The sequence below is a fragment of the Anabrus simplex genome, chromosome 2 (genome assembly GCF_040414725.1).
Source record: "Anabrus simplex isolate iqAnaSimp1 chromosome 2, ASM4041472v1, whole genome shotgun sequence".
NCBI lineage: Eukaryota > Metazoa > Arthropoda > Insecta > Orthoptera > Tettigoniidae > Anabrus > Anabrus simplex.
The window spans coordinates 319,125,170-319,146,976 of NC_090266.1; the positions used below are offsets into that span (position 1 = coordinate 319,125,170).

General features: G+C 38.2%; 1 protein-coding gene across 8 annotated transcripts in view; it reads right to left on the minus strand.

The window, feature by feature from the left end:
• Window positions 1-422: 422 nt before the first annotated feature.
• LOC136864094 (transmembrane ascorbate-dependent reductase CYB561) overlaps window positions 423-21,807 on the minus strand; it is a 403,629-nt gene continuing 382,244 nt past the window's right edge. For all 8 annotated transcript variants that reach the window (XM_068225782.1, XM_068225783.1, XM_067140660.2 and 5 more), the window contains 2 exons: window positions 11,704-11,858; window positions 423-740 (listed from right to left, as the gene is read on the minus strand). In XM_068225782.1, the coding sequence (XP_068081883.1) occupies window positions 578-740; window positions 11,704-11,858 (318 nt within the window). In that variant the 3' untranslated portion in view covers window positions 423-577. The remainder of the gene's footprint in view (window positions 741-11,703; window positions 11,859-21,807) is intronic.

A 21,807-nucleotide genomic window follows, 5' to 3' on the forward strand; every position in this document is an offset into this window, starting at 1 on the left:
CACATATGAAACAAAACATAATGCACTATTTACTTCATGACAACAGTACTTGATGAATCATTGAATGGTTTTGAATACCTTGGGAACTGGACTTCTTGAGTAAACAACTACTTCATGACTAAATTATATGGGTTATGCCATTAAAAGGTTTCCCTGAACATTTTAAAATTCACTTTTATCTTAAGTGATGCTCTCAAAAATCAAACCACAAATTGAATAAATAAAAAAAAGAGTCATTTACATAATCATTAAAATCAGTCGAGCTCAATATTCAGACAAGTTCTCCCAGCTGCTGCCTTTCAATACAGTTTAATAAATTAAATCACATGACCCATCAAAAAAGATCAGACATGCCTTACCTAAACTGAAATTCTTCAACGCTTTATACAGTAAAGACAGGTAAAAGAGAAAAGAGAAAAATGAAGTCATACAACACATTTATTACAGAAAATAAAGTTATAACAAATGTTGTGGTAAAATGAATTCAGTCAGGGGTACTGCAAATAAGTTTTTTAAGTAACAAGCACCAGTCAGCTCTCAAGACTAATACTAGACACAAATTACTCTAACAGATCTTTCACTCCAGGTTTCCAGTCAAAAGAATTTCATCTTCAGGACGAGGATGGCGCTTGAACTGGGGCTCCGTCACAAGATAAACCACAAGACTGCCAAACACCATCAGAATGACACCAATGAAGTTGACTAGCAGTCCTTCAGGTGGCAGGTCTTTATAATCTTTCCTACAAGATAGAAATTTCAGTGTTATGACATACAAGAGCTTTTCTGTTCAATTCTTCATGCATTCAATTAATTTGTCAGTCAATCCATCAATCACTGACTCAATCAATCAGTCAGCTTAGAAATTATACTTAAATCCAACTGTTGTTAAAGAAACATGGTGAATTTTAGTGCAAAATAAGAACAGTCTTACATTAACATTTGTCATAGAGTTTATGTAGATGAGTAAGAATGTAGAATGACAGTATGGAGATTGGAGCTTCAACTGTTCCTTCTAGTGAACACTTGAAGAAACACACAAATAAAACAATTTGTGTTGTAATAACTGAGGGTGAAGTGAACAAGATTGCAGGAAATGTAACAAATAATTTGAGGAATATATGGTAGAAGATACTGAGAACTAGCAAGGAATGGTTTCTTTCTCTGCATGGTTATTAATTATTTTTTGGTACACTGATAGCCAAGTGACACACTCCTAGGCATCTCACCATTTCAGCCACGGTTTGAATCCCTGCCCGTACATGCAGAATTTTTGAAATGAAAAGTCACATCCCTGTGGTTCAGATTCCATGTAAAACTACAAGCTTGTGTGGACACTGAAGGCCCGCTACCACCTAGTGGAATGGAATTGAATCGAACAGAACAGAATTTCTTTTTAACATGTGTTTAAATGGGAGATAGAGATGGCGATCCCCACGAGTCGAATCGAATCTAACCGAACGGAACAGGATTCTCTGCCAAGAATATTTTTCAATTGGCAGAGCAGAATCAAACAGAATTATCAAGATTCGTGCAACTTCGTAGATGGTCGGGTCGAGATCTATCGGACGACCATTTGGCGGCAAATGTGTATCACCTTCAGCTGGAAAGTCAGCTGTTTCTTGGGTACGGTCGAGAACGTTCTGTTTTGTGATAGTTTATTTAACTTATTAATATTAGATACGGAAAAACTTATCAGTTTAGTTCAGAAATATAATTTTCTTTCCTACATGACCCACGAGCATTACTGCAACAATGTAAAAAAATACCTAATGCCTGGGAGGAAATAAGCAAGGCTATGAAAAACCAAACTTATTAGAATATTCAATTTTGTTTCTATACACAATTTATTTCATAATTTTTGTTGATTTCATCACAAAATCATGTTATGTTGAAGTCCACATACAGTATATCAGTACAATACTTGACATCACATCTCACATGGGATGTATCTTTAAGTGTTTATTATATTTGCAGTGAACGATTTCGTAAGTGGCATTCCGTAGGTTTCAAACTGTTGTATATGTGGTCCTAACAAACAGTAGGCTACTGTATAAAAAGTTGCTCTGCTGTGGACAATAACTACACTTCAAGGTCTTTAATTAATGTTACAGAGAGTTGGCCATGCGGTTAGGGTCGCATAGGTGTGAGTTTTCATTCAGGAGATAGTGGGTTAACCCACTGTCGGCAGCCCTGAAGATGGTTTTCCATGGTTTCTCCATTTTCAAACCAGGCAAATGCTGGGCCTGCACCTTAATTAAGGCCACGGTCCCAGCCCTTTCCTATGCCATCGTCGTCATAAGACTTATCTGTGTCGGTGTGATGTAAAGGAAATTGTAAAAAAATAAAATATAATGTTGAGGCAACCTCGATTAATGATTTCATCCTGCCATGGGATGCAATCTACTGCATTAAAGTAGTTTTAAAAATGATCGTGGGCTCCCACTGCATCTGAGGTAGCATTTCCTCCTGTAAATTTAATTTTTCTGTTAAATTCTACTATCTGAAATAGTTGTTGAAATTGCAGTACAGTAACTCTGAAGTAGGCCTACCATCGAGACAGCTTCATCGTGCAATAAACATTCAAATAAGTTTGAATACTCTCTGTTTGGCTCTCTTGCTCATTTCATGCACTCAGAATCTTCTCCGATCTCTCGTAATTTTCCGCCTCCTCACATGTTCTATCAGACCGTCCATTGCAAGCCTGTAGTTTCCGGTAGAATCCTGTTCGATTCTGTTCCGCTAGATGTGAGTGGTCGAGTGGAAAATTTGGCTGAGCGGTACGATTCGATTCCACTAGGTGGGAGCGAGCCTTGAGTGAATAATGATCTGCTGAGGAACATCTGATAGATGTCCTCAAATACTAGAAATCTGCTGTTTTCTTTTTCTTTTCTACAACTGAAATGGGTCTTCACATGAACAGGCATGGGAAAACTCAAGTATGTGATAGGCTAGGAAAATTGATTGAAGTTTGAATATGCCACTGAGAATTAGAGAGAATAATAATCAGAAAGTGGGCAAACCAACATTGCTAGAATGGTGGGTGATCAAATTTAAAGATAACCCCTCAGGCAACACATTTTTATGGGAGAGCTCCAAGGATGTATATAATTATTCATCAATCAGAAACTCAAGGAAATGCATCATGGAGCCCATGCCCATAATTAGAACGATAGTAAACGAGTATAGTTTAAATTATCTTGAAGATCACTCGGATAATTAAAAAAAAAAAGTATAGCAGAGGGGCAACATGATCTTTAATCATAGTAAGTTGTTGTCATCGTTGTTGTTGTTGTTTGGGTCATCTGTCCACAGACTGGTTTGATGCAGAACTCTATCCTACCCTATCCTGTGCTAACCTTTTCATTTCTACATAACCACTCCACCTACATCTACAGTACTCTAATCTGTTTGTCATATTCACCTACACTTCCCTCAAAAGCCAACTGAACAAGTCCTGGGTATTTTAAGGTGTGTCCTAGTGTCCTATCATTCTATCTCTTCTTCTTGTAAAACTTAGCCAAATTGTTATCATCTCACCAATTTGATTTAGTACCTCTTCATTCGTAATTCAATCTATTCATCTCACCTTCAGCATTCTTCTGTAAAACCACATTTCAAAAGCTTCTATTCTCATTCTTTCTGAGCTACTTATCTTCCATTTTTCACTTCCATACAATGCCACACTCCAGACAAGTCTTCAAAAACGTCCATATCAATGTTCGAAGTGAGCAAATTTCTTTTCTTAAGAAAGGCCTTCCTTGCTTGTGCTAATCTGCATTTTATGTCCTCCTTACATCTGCCATCATTAGTCATTCCATTACCCAAGTAACAATGTTCATCTACTTCTTTTAACCCTTAGCAGGCACATTTTATCTTGTGTAGTCCTGCACTAGTCTTATTTTTTCTTCAAAAAAGCTGTATATTTACAATGAAGGTATAATGAAGATAAGTCTGACTCACAACATTATGAATTAATTTATCAATCTAGATAAACACCATAAGCACTAAACATGTAGTTAAACAGACAGTTTGTCCCTTTCCTACTTATATTTCTTCTCCGTGTGGTACTTCTCAAAGCAAATTCCAGGATGAAGTCCACTTTTCTTGGTGCAGGTGTTGCAAAAATACACTCTCGTCTACCACCCTTTTTCTGCCTGTTGCTGCACACTGCACAATCTTTGGAATTTCCCTTGGTGTTTGAATGTATTAAGTGAGACTTCCCATTCAAGCGTTCTTCTTCATTACTGGTTGATGGTCGTTCTCTCTTGTTGACATTTCAGTTACGGACATCACCAACCAACTCTCGTACCAGTTCTTTCCTGTATTGCCTTCGCCTCAGTGGCTTCTGCTGTTGTGGTTTCCTCTCCATGTTGAATAATAAGAAGCTGTTCACCACACAGATATCCAGCAACCAGAAGAAAAGTTTATGCCATCATTTGTAAGATTTTCTCCCAAAATTATGTGCTGACGTATAGTGGTGTTTGAATGTATGAAGTGAGACTTCCCATTCAGCCGTTCTTCTTCATTACTGGTTGATGGTCGTCCCCTCTTGTTGACATTTCAGTTACGGACATCACCAACCAACTCTCGTACCAGTTCTCTCCTGTATTGCCTTCGCCTCAGTGGCGTCTGCTGCTGTGATTTCCTCTTCATGTTGAATAATAAGAAGCTGTTCACCACACAGACTTCCAGCAACCAGAAGAAAAGTTTATGCCACCATTTGTGAGATTTTCTCCCCAAATTATGTGCTGACGTATAGTGGTCAGTTATGTCCACTCCTCCCATATAGTCATTGTAATCACAAATCATTACAGGCTTCAGAATAGGATCAACATCCTTCCTACTTTTAGGTGTGTATTGCTGCATGCTGATTCTGTACCATGTACTCAACATTGACACAATCCTTTAGTCCTTCCACGAAAGAGCAACCATTTTATCCTCCTTCCTAAATGCCACAACATCATGCTTCTTCATCTTCTCCAAAGCCGTTGATTTCATTTGAGTTGGCAATTCTTTCCTGTTTGTATTCACTGTTCCTGTTATGTGAAACCCTCATTTCAGTAGTTCCTCTACCAGATCACAACTGGTATAGAAACTATCAGTGTAGATGTGGAAGCCAGCAGTACCATTGATATTCTGAAGCATCTGTTGGCATAACTGGAGAACAATTGAGGGCTCCACTGCAAAACCTGCCAAATGTATATTTTAGAGTTTTGAGAAAAATGTATAGTGGAATAATCGTTAATATTGGAATTGCTTTCTATTTTGTTATTATTTGTATTACTTTCATTCTCTAATTACTATATGTTTCATGAGATTAATTGTAATGAATTGATTTATATTTTGATTTTACATTAGGCAGATTTTGCTATGAAGTTCACACAAATCATTTTAAAAATAATCTCTAAATACCAGTTTGGTTTTTATATTATTTCAAATTTACTATTACATAGATAATAGTGATACTGATAATTGCACAATGAACAGCACTTCACAACTTTTAGATACTGTTTGCAAGCAGTTCTAGTCCAACTATGTGTTATGCACTATGGAACACTTTAAACAAACTGTGTACTAATATTAGAAGTTGCTGTTCCACCTCATTGCTACAGGCCGTACTAGCCGTAAGTTGGGTTTGTGAGTGCGCGTCTGGAACACTCTCAATTTTTCACAAGCAGCATTGCTATGCCTGAAGTAAATAAATATTGCCAGTATTAGAAATATGGCATTTTGCACGAGAGTACCTCGGAAAATGGTGTAACATGTACAGTACAATTGCCGGTACTTACTTGAAAAATGTTACGATCCTTGAACAGGGGTCAAGTAAACTTGCTAATAATGCTGTATTGTTAACCCCATGTGACAGCACTAGGTTTATCCCCTGTATATAAAGGAAAGGGTGATAGACATAAGGCTGAAAATTACAGGCCAGTCAGTTTGACATCCATTGCATGTAAGCTTTGGGAAAGCATTCTTTCTGATTATATTAGACATGTTTGCAAAATTAATAACTGGTTTGATAGAAGGCAGTTTGGGTTTAGGAAAGGTTAATCCACTGAAGCTCAACTTGCAGGATTCCAACAAGATATAGCAGATATCCTGGATTCAGGAGGTCAATTGGATTGTATCGCGATTGAGCTATCTAAGGCATTTGATAGGGTAGATCATGGGAGAATACTGGCAAAAATGAGTGCAATTGGACATGACAAAAGAGTGACTGAATAGGTGGCTATGTTTCTAGAAAACAGAACTCAGATAATTACAGTAGGAAAAAAGCTTTATCTGTCCCTGTAATAATTAAGAGGGGAATTCCTCAAGGCAGTATTATTGGACCTTTATGTTTCCTTATATATATAAATGATATGAGTAAACAAGTGGAATCAGTGGTAAGGCTTTTGCAGATGATGTTATTCTGTATAGAGTAATAAATAAGTCACAAGATTGTGAGCAACTGCAACGTGGCTTCGTTAATGTTGTGAGATGGACAGCAGGCAATGGTATGTTGATAAACGGGGTTAAAAGTCAGTTTGTTTCACAAACAGGAAAAGTCCTCTCAGTTTTAATTACTGCGTTGATGGGGTGAAAGTCCCTTTTGGGGATCATTGTAAGTATCTAGGTGTTAATATAAGGAAAGATCTTCATTGGGGTAATCACATAAATGGCATTGTAAATAAAGGATACAGATCTCTGCACATGGTTATGAGGGTGTTTAGGGGTTGTAGTAAGAATATAAAGGAGAGGGCATATAAATCTCTGGTAAGACCCCAACTAGAGTATGGTTCCAGTGTATGGGACCCTTAACAGGATTACCTGATTAAAGAACTGGAAAAAATCCAAAGAAAAGCAGCTTGATTTGTTCTGGGTAATTTCCGACAAAAAAGTAGTTACAAGATATTAGAATCATTCCGTATTGACGGTTTTCACTTTACAATGGCGAAAAATGAGGGTATCCTCCTATTCAATACATCATATATTCCGTCATTAGATGGAGCAAACAAATTCAGACATGTTTCGGCTCGCTTGAGCCATCTTCAGTGAAAAAAATTAGGGGGTTGGAATAATTTACATAATATAAGTTGAAAAAATGCTAAAAAACATAACGAAAGAGTAAACAAAAGAGAGCTTAGACGGAAAACAAAATTAGCACAAATATACACTATTTACATCAATATGCAGAGCAAAAAACTCACTGAGACAAAATTCAGTGAAGCAGGTGTTAATTTGAAATAATAATTGATACTAAAAACTGCGTTAACCTAAGAAACAAGGGAATTGGATTGTATCGCGATTGAGCTATCTAAGGCATTTGATAGGGTAGATCATGGGAGAATACTGGCAAAAATGAGTGCAATTGGACATGACAAAAGAGTGACTGAATAGGTGGCGATGTTTCTAGAAAACAGAACTCAGATAATTACAGTAGCTACTATTATTTGTTTCCATCTGCATCATTTGTTTTCTCATTCCCTTGTTTCTTAGGTTAACGCAGTTTTTAGTATCAATTATTATTTCAAATTAACACCTGCTTCACTGAATTTTGTCTCAGTAAGTTTTTTGCTCTGCATATTGATGTAAATAGTGTATATTTGTGCTAATTTTGTTTTCCGTCTAAGCTCTCTTTTGTTTTTTTGTTTACTCTTTCATTATGTTTTTTAGCATTTTTTCAACTTATATTATGTAAATTATTCCAACCCCCTAATTTTTTTCACTGAAGATGGCTCAAGCGAGCTGAAACATGTCTGAATTTGTTTGCTCCATCTAATGACGGAATATATGATGTATTGAATAGGAGGATACCCTCATTTTTCGCCATTGTAAAGTGAAAAAAGTAGTGTTGCAAAAATGTTGCAAAGTTTGGGCTGGGAAGACTTGGGAGAAAAGAGACGAGCTGCTTGACTAAGTGGTATGTTGATATAGATGTTGATTCCCATAGGGAACTTGACATATTTGTTCCGAATGAGTACATTTTTTCTCCCAAGTCTTCACAGCCGAAACTTTGCAACATTTTTGTAACGCTACTCTTTTGTCAGAAATTGCCCAGAACAAATCGAGCTGCTTTTCTTTGGATTCTTTTCCATTCTTGAATCAAGTAATCCTGGTGAGGGTCCCATACACTGGAACCATACTCTAGTTGGGGTCTTACCAGAGACTTGTATGCCCTCTCCTTTACATCCTTACTACAACCCTTAAACACCCTCATAATCATGTGCAGAGATCTGTACCCTTTATTTACAATCCCATTTATGTGATTACTCCATTGAAAATCTTGTCTTGAAGAGAAGGCAGCTCCATTCACGGACTTGCTACGTAACAACTGACTATTCCGATGGACCAACAAGGAAGAGTCTGCATTTCAAGAAATCAAGACAGCTATATGCAGCACCCCCAGTCTAGCTCATCCTTATCCCCAATGGAAAATGAGTCAGCAAACTCACACTAGCACTTACGTTTAGGAGCAGTGTTATTCCGTGAGAAGAATGGCGGCGGAAGAGACATCATCAAGTATGCCAGTGGAAAACTGTCCACCATAGAATAACATTACTGCACCACCGAGAAAAAAAACTTGGCTGTGGTGTGGGATGTAGGAAAATTCAGAGGGTACTTAGAGGGAAGAAAATTTAAATTATACATCAATTATGCACCACTGAAGTGGTTAAACTGAGTTCCGAGCTCTAAATCTACACTGATATGATGGGCCTTGCTACTGGCGGAATTTGATTTTGATGTAGGTCATGTTCTGGCTCTACTAATTAAGAATGGAACCAGGAACAGCAAGTGCTATTGTCAAGAGGGAACATCCTAAGGAAAGGGAAACTCTAACTAACGAACCTGTCCATATAGTTATCCAAAAAGACTTTGATTTGGAAACCCTGAGAAAATGGCAAGAACAAGACAAACCCTGTGGGGTTGATGCATATAGTTCAGATAGTCACCTCATTCTGAAGAAATTCAAGATGTTTTATAAGAACTTCTGTGTGGAAGGAGATCATTTAACATACAAATCACATCTCTATGACATGCCTGTGGTAGTTGTTTCCAGGTCACACTCAACGGTCATCCCAGAGAAGTTCCATGACGGTACAGAAGCCGGCCATTCAGGGAGAGAAGAAACATTCCAAGCCATCCATGAACGGTTCTTTTGGGTCAATATGTAGAAGGATATCATGATCTACATCCAGGGGTGCTATATTTGTGCCTGTACCAAGGTGACCAACGGGAAGGCAGACTCCAGTCTTTGGGGTTGATGACCAGAATGCCCTGGACCTGATGAACTCATACCCTAGAACACCAAGGGTTAAGACAGGACTTCTGGTAGTCACTGACCTCTTCACCAGATGAGTAGAAGCCTTCCTTATATATGAAGCAACAACGGGATGGACCACTAGACTTCTTCAGGATGAGGTATTAAGCCTCTATGGCTATCCACATGCATCCTGTCAGACAACGGGAGCCAGTTCTTGTCGAAGAAGTGGCAGCAGGTGATGAACAATTAGGGTGTGGAATAATAGACGATCCCTACATACAGCCTGAGGGCCAACTCGATGGAACAATGGAATAAAGAGTAAAACGGATCCTACGGATTCATCTGGTGGACAAAGAGCACAAACACCGGGTGAGATGGCCATGCAGTTAGGGGCACGCAATTGTGGGCTTGCATCCAGGAGACAATGGGTTTGAGCCCTACTGTCGGCAGCCCTGAATACGGTTTTCCGTGGTTTCCCATTTTCACACCAGCCAAATGCTGGGGCTGTACCTTAATTAAGGCCACGGCCGCTTCCTTCTCACTCCTACGCCTTTCCTATCCTGTCATTGCCATAAGACCTAACTGTGTCAGTGGGACGTAAAACCAATTGTAATAAAAAAACACAGTGGGACCGTCAAGTACCGCAATCACTCTTCGCCTTACGATGACGTATCATCCATGTCACTGTTACTCCCAAACAGAGCTCTTCCATGGAAGTGAACTACTTTGTATTGGTGACTGGGAGATTCAGAAATTCCCCTCTTCTGTTCAAGATGTCACAGCAGTCTCTCCCACCGAATGGCAACACAACCAGCATCAGGACATCCAGAGGAAGTGTGCGTTGGCTGAGAAGAGAACACTTGCCCAGGCCAAGGCTCTAGATACTGAAAGACCAGGTCGTCTTACCAGGCCAACAGGTACTACAGTGTCATCACCCAGTCAGTAACAAGATTGATGGATTCCATGCAGGTCACGCACCAAAGGGGATCAGACTTGTCGAAGTGGACAAACAGCTGGTTCATGGGGTGTACCTGCTGAGGAATACCTCTCCAATCAAGGTCTATGCATCAGAGCTAGGAGAGGTGAAACAACCTCTATGAGAACATGGTGAGCCAGATGTAGCAAGGGAATCTGTTTCAGCTGGAATGGAGCCAGATGACAGTGTCGCACCAACAATTCCAGACACCGAGCAACTTCATCATGATGAGGAGGAAACTGAGCTTACCGAACCAGAGGCAGAACTGGACCCAGGAGCCACGAGGGATGAAGACACTGAACCAAGATTAATCTTACACCCTACAAGTGTTGACAAGAAATGAAAAGTTGTTTTAAGTTATACTAGGGATGACAGACGCACGTTAGGTTACGTGTATAAATGAAAACAATTTTACATGTATTATAGACTAGGTTATATATTTAAGTTTAATCATGTGTATATAACTCATGTATTATAGGTTAAGATACATTTATTGGTTATAAATTACCCTTGAAGTATTCAAGGTCATTCAGGAAACTTCAGCATATAATTATGTGTACGCAAGGGAAGTTAGGTTAAGGTTACATCATATTTACAACTTGTAAATAACCATCCGTGTTTCCCAAGTTGCTCAAGAAAACCCTCAGTTGTGTGTGTGTGTTAATGTAAATGAGCTCTGGAATCTTCATGTACCGAGGACATGTTAGATATTTGTAGATATCTGCAGGTTATGTGCCATGGTGACAAACTCGTTCAAAGACAACTCTAGAACAGGTACTTGAAAAGGAAATTCCAATGTTATCATAGAATCTTCCAGGCATCGTGTAATAATACTATGCAGTAAGAAAGCAGAATTGTCTAGAATCATAGCCATTATATATATGTTGAGAGAAGTAGAGTTGAGTTGTACAGAGATGTAAATCAGTTGATGTTGTTATCATAGTTCAGCTGTTTTGATACCACAAGGTAGCAGATTGGCAGTGAGTTTTTACAGAGTTGTGTTATTGATACTGTGTTGGCAGATCAATTATGGTTTAGTAGAATGAGTGGAGATAGTTGTTAATGTAGCGAGCTATGTTGTACCATACTGATACTGTTTCACAGATGCTGAGTAATGACATTCAGAGCACAACTAGTGCATCTGAGTGTTATGAAAGGTGTTGCTCATAGGGTCAGTCGTGCTGCAATAGCACTTTCTGACCCAGTGAGGAAAGCAATGGCAAACTACCTCACTCCTCGTCTTGCCTAGTACGCCTCATTTTGGTGCTGCCATTGGTTTTTGCGGTTTCCTTATAACCGCATAACCTTTGGTGGTGCTATTTGAAGATCCAACCAGCCTCTGGGCTGATGACCTAACAGACAGACATATTTTAAGTGTTATTGTACTTGTGTTGAGTGTAAAGTATATATAATGGTGTTATTATATTAAACTACATCGCTGCATTCTACTGCAATACTACATATACATATTGTAAATACTTACACAGCCCAATGTGCTTTCTCCAGCAGTCCTAATAATGCAGCAACCAGTGAACAAACGAAACCCATAAGTCCAAAGAAAACATGAACTGGAAGATAAACTGCCCGCAAACCTGGCTTCAGCCCAGGGAACAGGAAAGTTACCAATCCAGACATCCACTGAAAGAAATGGTTCAAAATAAACTTTCAGTTATCTTCTCTTCACGAGACATACTCATTTTTTAACATAGAACAAAAACAGTTATAAATTATAAAATGGTGGTATCTTGAACTCTTAGGAAAGAATCAGCATTTTATATAAAAAAGGAAACCAAACAATGTGAATAGTCTAATGTGATGAGATTTTGATTAGGAATAAGAGGAATCTACATATGATGTTTATGGGTCTTTCTTACTGTATTTTACTTTCAGTTTTATTAACCTACTTTTTCTCACAAAAAGTATGGTATAACATATGTATGTACTAGTACTGAAATGAAGTCATTTACAGAATCCTAAGATTCATATTTCAAATGGTTGTACTCCAGAGATTTTATGTCACTGAAATGTATTAATATCTCATCAGGAAATGACGTACAGTAGACTCTTGATTATCCAGGTTAGTGGGACAGAGAAGGCGCACAAATAATTGATAAACACAAATAATTGGGAATATTATATTTTATGTTTTGTAAGACTGTAACTAGTAACTACATATAAACCGCCTCCTATCAAGCATGTATTTTTGGTTTGAAACTCTATCCAGTGTACTGCTAGGTTAGATCACATTAACATAATTGTACCTACTCATTTCTTAAAATAGTCTGTGATGTTGGCCTGCTTCTGAGAGGAGCTGGCACTTTCTCCCATGGCACTATGAATTTTTCTTGCAGCAATATCACTGTACAGGCCCATACAATCTAGAAAGAGTATCAACATATTGCAAGGCAGTGCTATGACTGACAAAGTCACTGTCTTCACCCACACTTTCACGTACACTGTCCTTTTCTTTGTTCTGCTACGTTGCAGCAGTCACAATTTCAGCATCACTCCTGTAGTGGAAGCTGGGTTCATATGCATCCATTTTCAGGCATTAATTCAGGTTTTCCTCAACAGCATCTTCAAACCCATTTAAGCCACTTGCCACATTCTTGTGTTGTTGTTATTTCTTCATCAGTAAAACCTTGAAAATCACTTGCTTCTATATCTGGAAGAATTTTCCTCCATGACTAAACCAGTGTATGTGGCTTGACATCCCTGCAGGCATTAGAAATCAGATGTATGACATCTAAAATTTTTAATTTTTCCAGAGTGCCACCAATTCATTTTCATCAAGTAGCATTCTCAGCAGACTAGCCCAGCAGCATCATTTTAGTGATTCAGTTAAGCACTAGTCCATTGGCAGTCAAGTTGGGAGGTAAAAATTTAGTTATGATGAGTCCACCATCAGATATGAGAATGCTCTCATTGGGATGTGAAGGGGCATTATCAAGCACTAGAACAGCATTACGTGGAAACCAATTTTTAAAAATGTCACTATCCATCCGTGCTCCTTTTTGGTTGTAATAATGGACAGGGAGAACCTTAGCTTCGGTACCTTTAAATGATTTTCTTCTTCTTTTCCTATCACTAATAGTCTCAATTTATGATTTCCAGAAGCATTGCCAGTGCACAAAATTGTAATGTGCTCTTTACAAGACTTATGTCCAGGAGCATGAACCTCGTTCTTAAAAACGAGGGTTCTGGTTGATAGATACTTTCAATGCAAACAAATCAATTTTGTTTCCATTGCATATTTGGTCTGATGTGAAGTTCCCTTTTCAAACAAATTCTGATACTCTTCCTGGAAGGAATTAGCTGCTGCAACAGTTGAACTGAGGCATTCTCCTTGCACAGCAAGTTCATGAATTCTGTAACATTGTTTGAATCTGGTTAGCCAACCGGCTGAGGCATTAAATGCCTCCTGTAACCCTCCAGCTTCACAAATAAATTGAGCCTTTTTGGCAAACATCACACCTGTAAAGGAAACAATGACACCATCTGTTCATTTTTGGCTAAGCCATCACAAAGGAGCAACTCCCTGAATGAGGATTTTGTCATACTTTTCCATGTAACTGTCCAGAATTGGAATCCCAGTCTCTTACAAAATCCTGCAATGACTGTTTTTAAAAAAAAAAAATTTTATGGTCTAAACAGTCTGTTCCCCAATCACATAATCAGCACTTAGTTTTGCAACAGTTTCCCCTTCGTCATACCTTTCAATTACCAGTAATTCTCATTTTTGTGTTAACGTTAACACTTTATTTTCTTTTTCCACTATCACTTTTACAAACTTCTCTGCACTTTTTTTCATTGACACTTACACACTGATTAACAACAGAAAACTGAGCTTGTTTCCTGTTTTCACAGTGCAGGCAGACTGATTACAATGTATATGGTACCCTATTGTCACATACCGGTATGTAGAGGATTGTGCATTACTGTCTTAGAAGCTACCTTTCTCAAGAACTCAAACCAGAAAACTTAGCTCACAAGCGGATGAAAAATAATGTAAATATTATATTTTTTATTTTAAAATATTCTTTAAGGTGCACGGACAACCCACACACGAATACTTGAGAGTTTACTGTATTTCATTTTTATACTGGTTAATACTTCAGGTCTTTCAGGTTATGGCTGTGGGCTGAAGCTGGAAATTAGGCCATTTCACTAACTATGCGTGTACATGCACATGTAGCATACAGTAAATAATTGTGAACCAGTGGCATTAAGGGCACCTGGACATGAAAACTTATCAAATATTCATATTTTGGTTTTCCACTTCTTTGAATAGAGTAGGTCTATTCCTGAATCCAAAAATATATGTGTACGTTTCTGCAATAAAAGTGTACCGGTATTTTAAATGGCTATTTAAATATGACTCCTTGTCAACAGCTGGCTAACAATGAATTTCAAAAAAAAAAAAAACCATACCTCACAGCGCAACAGCACCACGGGGCTACCAAGCGACTGCTGCTCAGCCAAAAAGGCCTGCAGATTACGAGGTATCACGCGGTCGGCACAACAAATCCTCTAGGCTGTTCTTGTTGGCTTTCTAGAACAGGGTCGCTATCTCATTATCAGATAGCTCCTCAATTGTGTAATCAAGTAGGCTGAGTGGCCCTTGAACTGGCCCTCAGATCCAGGTAAAAATCCCTGACCTGTTTGGGAATCGAACCTGGGACCTCCGGGTAAGAGGCAGGAACACTACCTCTTCGATGTAGGGCCAGCTAAATTTCCAAAAGTGGTATTTTTTAACCTTGAGGTACATTTTTCTCAGGAACTTATCACACTCGTACATTTATTTAATTGCCTAAGAACTATAAGGAAGAGTAACAAAAAGTATATTTTTCTCTAAAATATACATAGTATGGCACAAACTGCTTCAAAATTTTTGAGGAAAAATACATTCTTTTTGAGACCCCATTTTAATATAGTAAAATAATTTTTGGATACACTTTAAGTCTTTATTGTAGGTACTAGTGAAATTTGAATTTATATATGTAACTAGCAAGATACCCGTGCTTCGCTCTGGTTTTAAACTGAAAGTTATTATTCATAGTTTTACATTTTGGAGAGTCCACTGTCAGCTGAGCCTGTAAAATACGCCCTCAGTTCGTACGTCAAATAAATGATTATTTATTTTCTGAACAAACATTCATTTGAACTCCATACGGAAGAATTTGAATGTTTTAAACACTATCTTATTTAACTTCTAGGATGTAAAAGCGACCAACCTGTGAAATTTCCATTTTGTACGTTGAACAGTTTTGGAGGAATGAATACTTTAGTAAGGGGTGAATGTTTTTAAATATTTATTAACATCTAGGCCATAGAAGACCACCCTTCATTTAAAAAAAAAGTGCCTGAAACGGTTTCGGAAGAACGAATATTGTGTTTCTGAGTGTCAACCACCACCTAAATCCCTTAGGGGAGAAAGATTTTTAAGTATACGATATTTTACACATAGGACATAAAAGAAGGCCCTTCCCATAAAATTACAACTTTGTATGTCAAACGGTTTTGGAGGGATGAATAATTTTGCTTTCAGAGCTAACCTCATTTAACACTTTAGGGGTGGAACGTTAAAAAATATTTCCTATTTCACACCTAGGATTTAAAATATATACCACTATTTGGAATTTTGTCTTCATACGTTAAACCATTTCGGAGGAAGGAATGAACACATTTGTTTTCAGATCTTAACCCTCATTCAACTCTCCTAGGCTTAAATTTGTTTCAAACCTTCTGTTATTTAACACCTAGGATATCATTTGAAATTTTAACTTCATAATTCAAATGGTTTCATATAAATGCATATATTTGTCATCATTCCTCACCCCCTCCCCCCAAGTCAAAACCCCCTTAGGGGTCTATTGTTTTAAGTCCACTTCTTATTTGTTCATTCATATCCTAAAGGCAAGACCTTGTCGCTGCAACCACATTTGTCTCTCCTCTGCTGAGCTTTTCAGGTCAAAATATTGTTTACAAATTCAGCCTGTCCATCACGGAATCCAGATACTTCTTCCTCGGCCTTCCTCTTCCCTTCTTACCCAGAACTTTTCCTTCCAGCAGAGTCGTGAGAAATGTGTTATGTTGAAGTGTATGGCCAAGGAATTTAGTTTTACTCTTTTCTATAGTGTTGATCAATTCTCTTGTTTTGTCTATCTCCTTAAGGACCCTATTGTTTGACTTTTTCTCTGTCCAACTAATATTCAACATCCTCCTCCATAACCACATTTCCATTGCTTTCAGGCGTTTTATATCCTGTTTTGCTAAGACCCATGTTTAGTACCCATACAACAAAACACTCCACACAAACATTTTGGCAAATTCTTTCCTAACTTTAATGTTAATGTTCCTGCTTGTCAAAAGCTGTTTCTTGTTACTGAAGGCTTGTTTAGCTAGAGCAATCCTCCTCCTGATTTCTGTGGTGCACCTGTTGTCCTGAGTGATAATGCTTCCCAAGTAGCAAAATTGACTTGTATATTTTCATCACCTTCCTTAAAGTATATTGGTATTTCCTCAGTTGATTTCTTGATAACTAATACTTTTGTTTTCGAAGTGTTGAGTTTCAATCTTGATTCTTGTAGTGTTGATGTTAAAACTCGTAGCATTTTACTCATTTCCCTCTCTGAATCTGCAATTAATGCAATGTCATCGGCAAACCTTATACAGTGGATTAGTTGTCGGTTAATTTTAATTCCTTTGGTTTTTTGCTTAAGTTTTGATATGGCCTCCTCAATGAACATGTTGAACAAAAATAGAGATAGCACACAACCTTGTCTCACTCCCCTTCTAATGGATGCTGTCTTAACATTATCATTGATTTCTATTGTTGTGCTTTGATTTTTGTACAGGAGTAAAATGAGTCTTCTGTCCCTCCAATCCAGTCCTATATTCTTCATGTTCCTAAAGAGTTGTTTCCAGTTTACTTTGTCAAAGGCTTTCTCTATATCCACAAATGCAATGTATGTTTCCCTGTTAACACTCAGTCTACTTTCTAGAATAGTTCTTAATGCTAGAAGAGCTTCTCTTGTTCCCTTCCCTGTTGTAAAACCAAACTGACCCTGCGATGTATATTGTTCAATTTTCTTTTTAATCCTGTTCTTAATTACACTAAGCAGTATTTTGGATGCGTGTGATAGCAGTGTTAGTGTTCTATAGTTGGAACAGTCAGTAGCATTTCCTATCTGTGGTGAGGTAACTGTCCTACTTTTAGTAAAGTCTCCAGGAATTTTGCCATTGTAATGGCATCTTGCAATGATATTATACAGTTGTTGTTTCATTCTTTCTCCTATTCCCTTGAGAAGTTCTGCTGGTATGTCGTCCAGTCTGGTTGTTTTCTTGTCATTTAATTGTTTTCTTGCTAGGTCAAATTCTTCCCATGTGATTATTGGGCCTATATTGACTTCTTCCACGATCTGTTCAGGTTCAAGATAGTCTGGAATTGCCATTACTTCTTCATCCCAGTACAGGTCTTCAAGATATTCCTTCCAGCGTTCTACGATATCTTCACTATCAATAAGTAGCTGCCCATTATTATCCTTTATAACTGAACTTCTAGTTTTGGGTTCATACTGGAGTGATTTGATCATGCCATATGCTCTATCTGTTCTTCCTCCTATTATATCACTCTCTATAGTCTGCGTAATTTCCTTCATCCATACTTCTTTTGCCTCCCTACATTTTGTCATAATGAGATTCTTTGTTTTTCTGTACTGATCTTTGCTTAATGCTGTGTTTATCTTCTTGTACTGGTTTCGTTTCTGAATGTGGTCTAATATCTCTTCAGTAATCCATGGCTTTCTTGGCTCTAGTCTTCTATTCCCTAAAGTTCTATGTGCTATCTCAGAGATTCCTTGTTTCATCATTTCCCAGTCCATCTCACAATTATATTCCATGAGTGCATTTGTATCCTCTGCATATTTCTGTTTAATTTGTTTTGCAATCTGTTTAAATCCCATCTGACTTTCTTCCTTCTGATTATCTTTTTAAGTCTGAAATTGCACTTTGCCATCACAAGTGTGTGATCACTGTCCACTTCAGCGCCAGGATACCTGTGGCTCGATTTGATTTGATTTCTATACCTAGCTTTAACTAATATGAAATCACAGGCACTTCAATCATGGTGTTAGTTATTACCATATCATACTTTTCACAAAAATCTAGTAGCCTTTCACTTCAGCTGTTTCTCTTTCCCAGTCCAAATTTCCCTATTCCCATTCTGTCTGGTTTTGAACCAACCACAGCATTGAAATCTCCCATAATCACCAGATTTTCCTTGTCATCAATTAGTTTTAGTAGCTCATCAAGACACTCATACAGCTCTTCAACCTCATCTTCATTACTGTTCGATGTTGGAAAGTACAATTGTATAATGGTCATAGCCCTAGGTTTTGCTTTGATCCTCACCATCAGTAAGTATTCTGTCGTTTACATGATAGGTGTTCTCAATATTCTTTGCCCAGTTCTTCCCAAGAATTAGTTCCACACCATATTGACCAGGTATTGTTCCTCCGCTACAGATGATCCTAAATGCATCACTAATGAAATCACCATTTCCTTGCCATCGTGTTTCACAAAGTCCTAAAATATCAATATTATTAACTTCCATCACTCTTTTTACCTCTTCTAACTTCCCGGGTATCATTAGTGTTCTGACATTCCACGTTGCGATTCTCATCTGTTTTTTCTGTCCTTTGCAAGGATTTCACTTACTGACACATGGGAAGCCTTGCAAGTCTGTCTTCCCCTGCCGGATCTTGAGTTCCAATACTCATGATCAGTAATCATTTGCTGAAGTAGAGACAATTGCATGGTTGCATTACGAGGGATAATAATGCAGTGGTTTCCCATTGCCTTCGGCATCCCAATGCCCTTGACCAAAACAAGTAGGTTCATCCCCCTTTAGGGGCAATTTCTCACCCCATGGGCAATAGGGTTCCCGGAACCTCCACCCGCTCATCCACCCTACGAAGAGAGGCACTTGGCAGAGGGATCTCCTTATACCGGAAGACACTCGGTCCTATCATTCGTTAGCTGCTTGTATGTAATAACATTGTCATTACATACATTCGTTGCCCCCTCTCTACCACGGGGAGGTGAATGCCTGGATTTCCCCATCATTGTAACTAGGACCATAGAGGCATTTCCTAGTTCCTCAGGTTTGTATCCTCATAAAAAGAATTCAACTCCTTTTACGCCCCCCTAAGTTGATTCCACCCGCACCCTGTCCCACTCCTGCCACAAAATACGTGTCTATATTTATAAAGGAGATTCCAAATACCAATTTTCTTGTCCATAACATCTTTCGTTTTCGTTATACACTAGAGTCCCGTTAATCCGAACCCCGTTAATCCGAAAGTCCGGTTAATCTGAACTGTAATATTCATTTTTTTAAGTTATACTTATTGAAATGAAAGAATATATTATAGAATGAAGATTTAGTTGCATTTTAATAGTCATAATTTATTAGAATATCTTAATGTAAACATAATTACACATCATAAACCATCAATCACTGGTGGTTTATCTTTAAAAAGTCTGTTAGTTTCTTTTGCCGTAGTGACTGGAACCTACTTGAAGATGCAGTGTTAAACCAGCGTCTCATAAACATCACATCAATGGACGTAGCAGCGGAGTGTTGCTCGACATAGCGTACGGAAAGTTCTAAGGCGGCCGCGGAATCTGAATGTGACACTAGCTGTTCATTGTGGTCTTCTTCGTCGTCACTCTGTTCCTCATCAACTCCAGATTCTTTCTCCACCATAGCTATAATTTCTTGGTCTGTTTTTAATTTATGACAGTCAACTTCCATCCACTCGCTAATGTCATTTTCATAGCCGTTTTCTCCTCTACGGGTTCTTAACTACCCTCCTGTAATTTTATACAGTATTTTATTAATGTACTGCTAAAGAATGGACATTTCAAATTACAGTGTGTACTGTACTGTATTGTAGAAACTAGTTTCTTCAGACGGTTGAGGCGCTGGCCTTTTGACCCCAACTTGGCGAGTTCGATCCTGGCTCATTCCGGTGTTATTTGAAGGTGCTCAAATACGTCAGCCTCGTGTAAAGAAGAACTGGGGGAGAAAATACCGGCACCTCGGCGTATCCGGAAACCGTACAAGTAATTAGCGGGACGTAAAAAGAATAACATTATTATTAGAAAATATTCTCCGGTTAATCCGAAAATTTCGTAATCCGAACAGACTCCGGTCCCAATTAGTTCGGATTAACGAGACTCTACTGTAGTATCCTCAAAAAAGGAATTCAAATCATTTTTAATTCATTTATCCCCCCTCCCCTAAATTGGATTTTCCGAAAACAAAATAATAGGTGTTTATTTTTAAAGGTGATTCCAAATACAAATTTCAACCCCTTAAGTGTTTTTTTGCAACAAAAAGTACATATTGCTTTATTGTTAAAAGATATGCTATGTTTTTGAGATATACTGTAGATATGCTCATTTTAAAAAATTCACCACCGGGCGAGTTGGCCGTGCAGTTAGGAGCACGCAGCTGTGAGCTCGCATCCGGGAGATAGTGGGTTCGAACCCCACTGTCGGCAGCCCTGAAGATGGTTTTCCGTGGTTTCCCATTTTCACACCAGGCAAATGCTGGGGCTGTACCTTAATTAAGGCCACGGCCGCTTCCTTCCCATTCGTAGGCCTTTCCTGCCCCATCATCGTCATAAGACCTATCTGTGTCCGTGCGACGTAAAGCAACTAGCAAAAAAAAAAAATTCATCCCCCTTAACACTTCCCCTTCAGTGGATTTTCAGAAAATAAATTATGGTGCTCCTTTCCTTTTACAGGAGATTCCAAATACCAATTTCCACATTTGTAACAAGTTACATTTTTGAGATATATTGTAGATATACTCATTTTAAAAATTCACTCCCTTTGTCACTCATGTTAAAAAAAAATGTGTTTCCTTATTTTTCGAGGAGATTCCAAATGCCAGTTTTTATGACTGTAACATCTTCAGTTTTTTGAGATTTAACTATCCTCATATAAGGTATTCAACCCCTTTTTCACCTTTTTTTCACCCTCGTTACCAGGATATTTAAAGAGGATTCCAAATACCAATTTTCACGTCTTTAAATTGTTAAGTTTTTGAGATAGATACACCCATTTTTAAAATTCACCCCCACCTTTTCACCCCATTAGCAATGGAATATCCTCCCTTAGTGAGCACCTACATTGTAATATAAATGTATCCTCAAAATTTGATTTCTTTATGTCCAGTAGTTTTGGCTTGGCGATAGTCGGTTGGTCAGTCAGGATAGATAGATTTGTTGCTATTTGCTTCCCTGTTGATGAACTATGGGAGGCAGATTGTTTATATTAAACATGTATTTCACCCTAGTTGTTGTAAAAGGCAAGTCAAATTTGGTAGTTTTGAACAAGTAATTTCTTAGATATAAACCTTCAAAATGGGCCAGTTTTTCACATCCAGGTGCCTTTAAACTGTGTGATGTCATTTTCAACCACCTTAAAACAATTTATTTTCTTGCAAACAAAAGCAAGCTTGTAGTTTGACATGACTGTTGATATAGTGGTCATAGCCAGTTGCGTGGAATCGAAC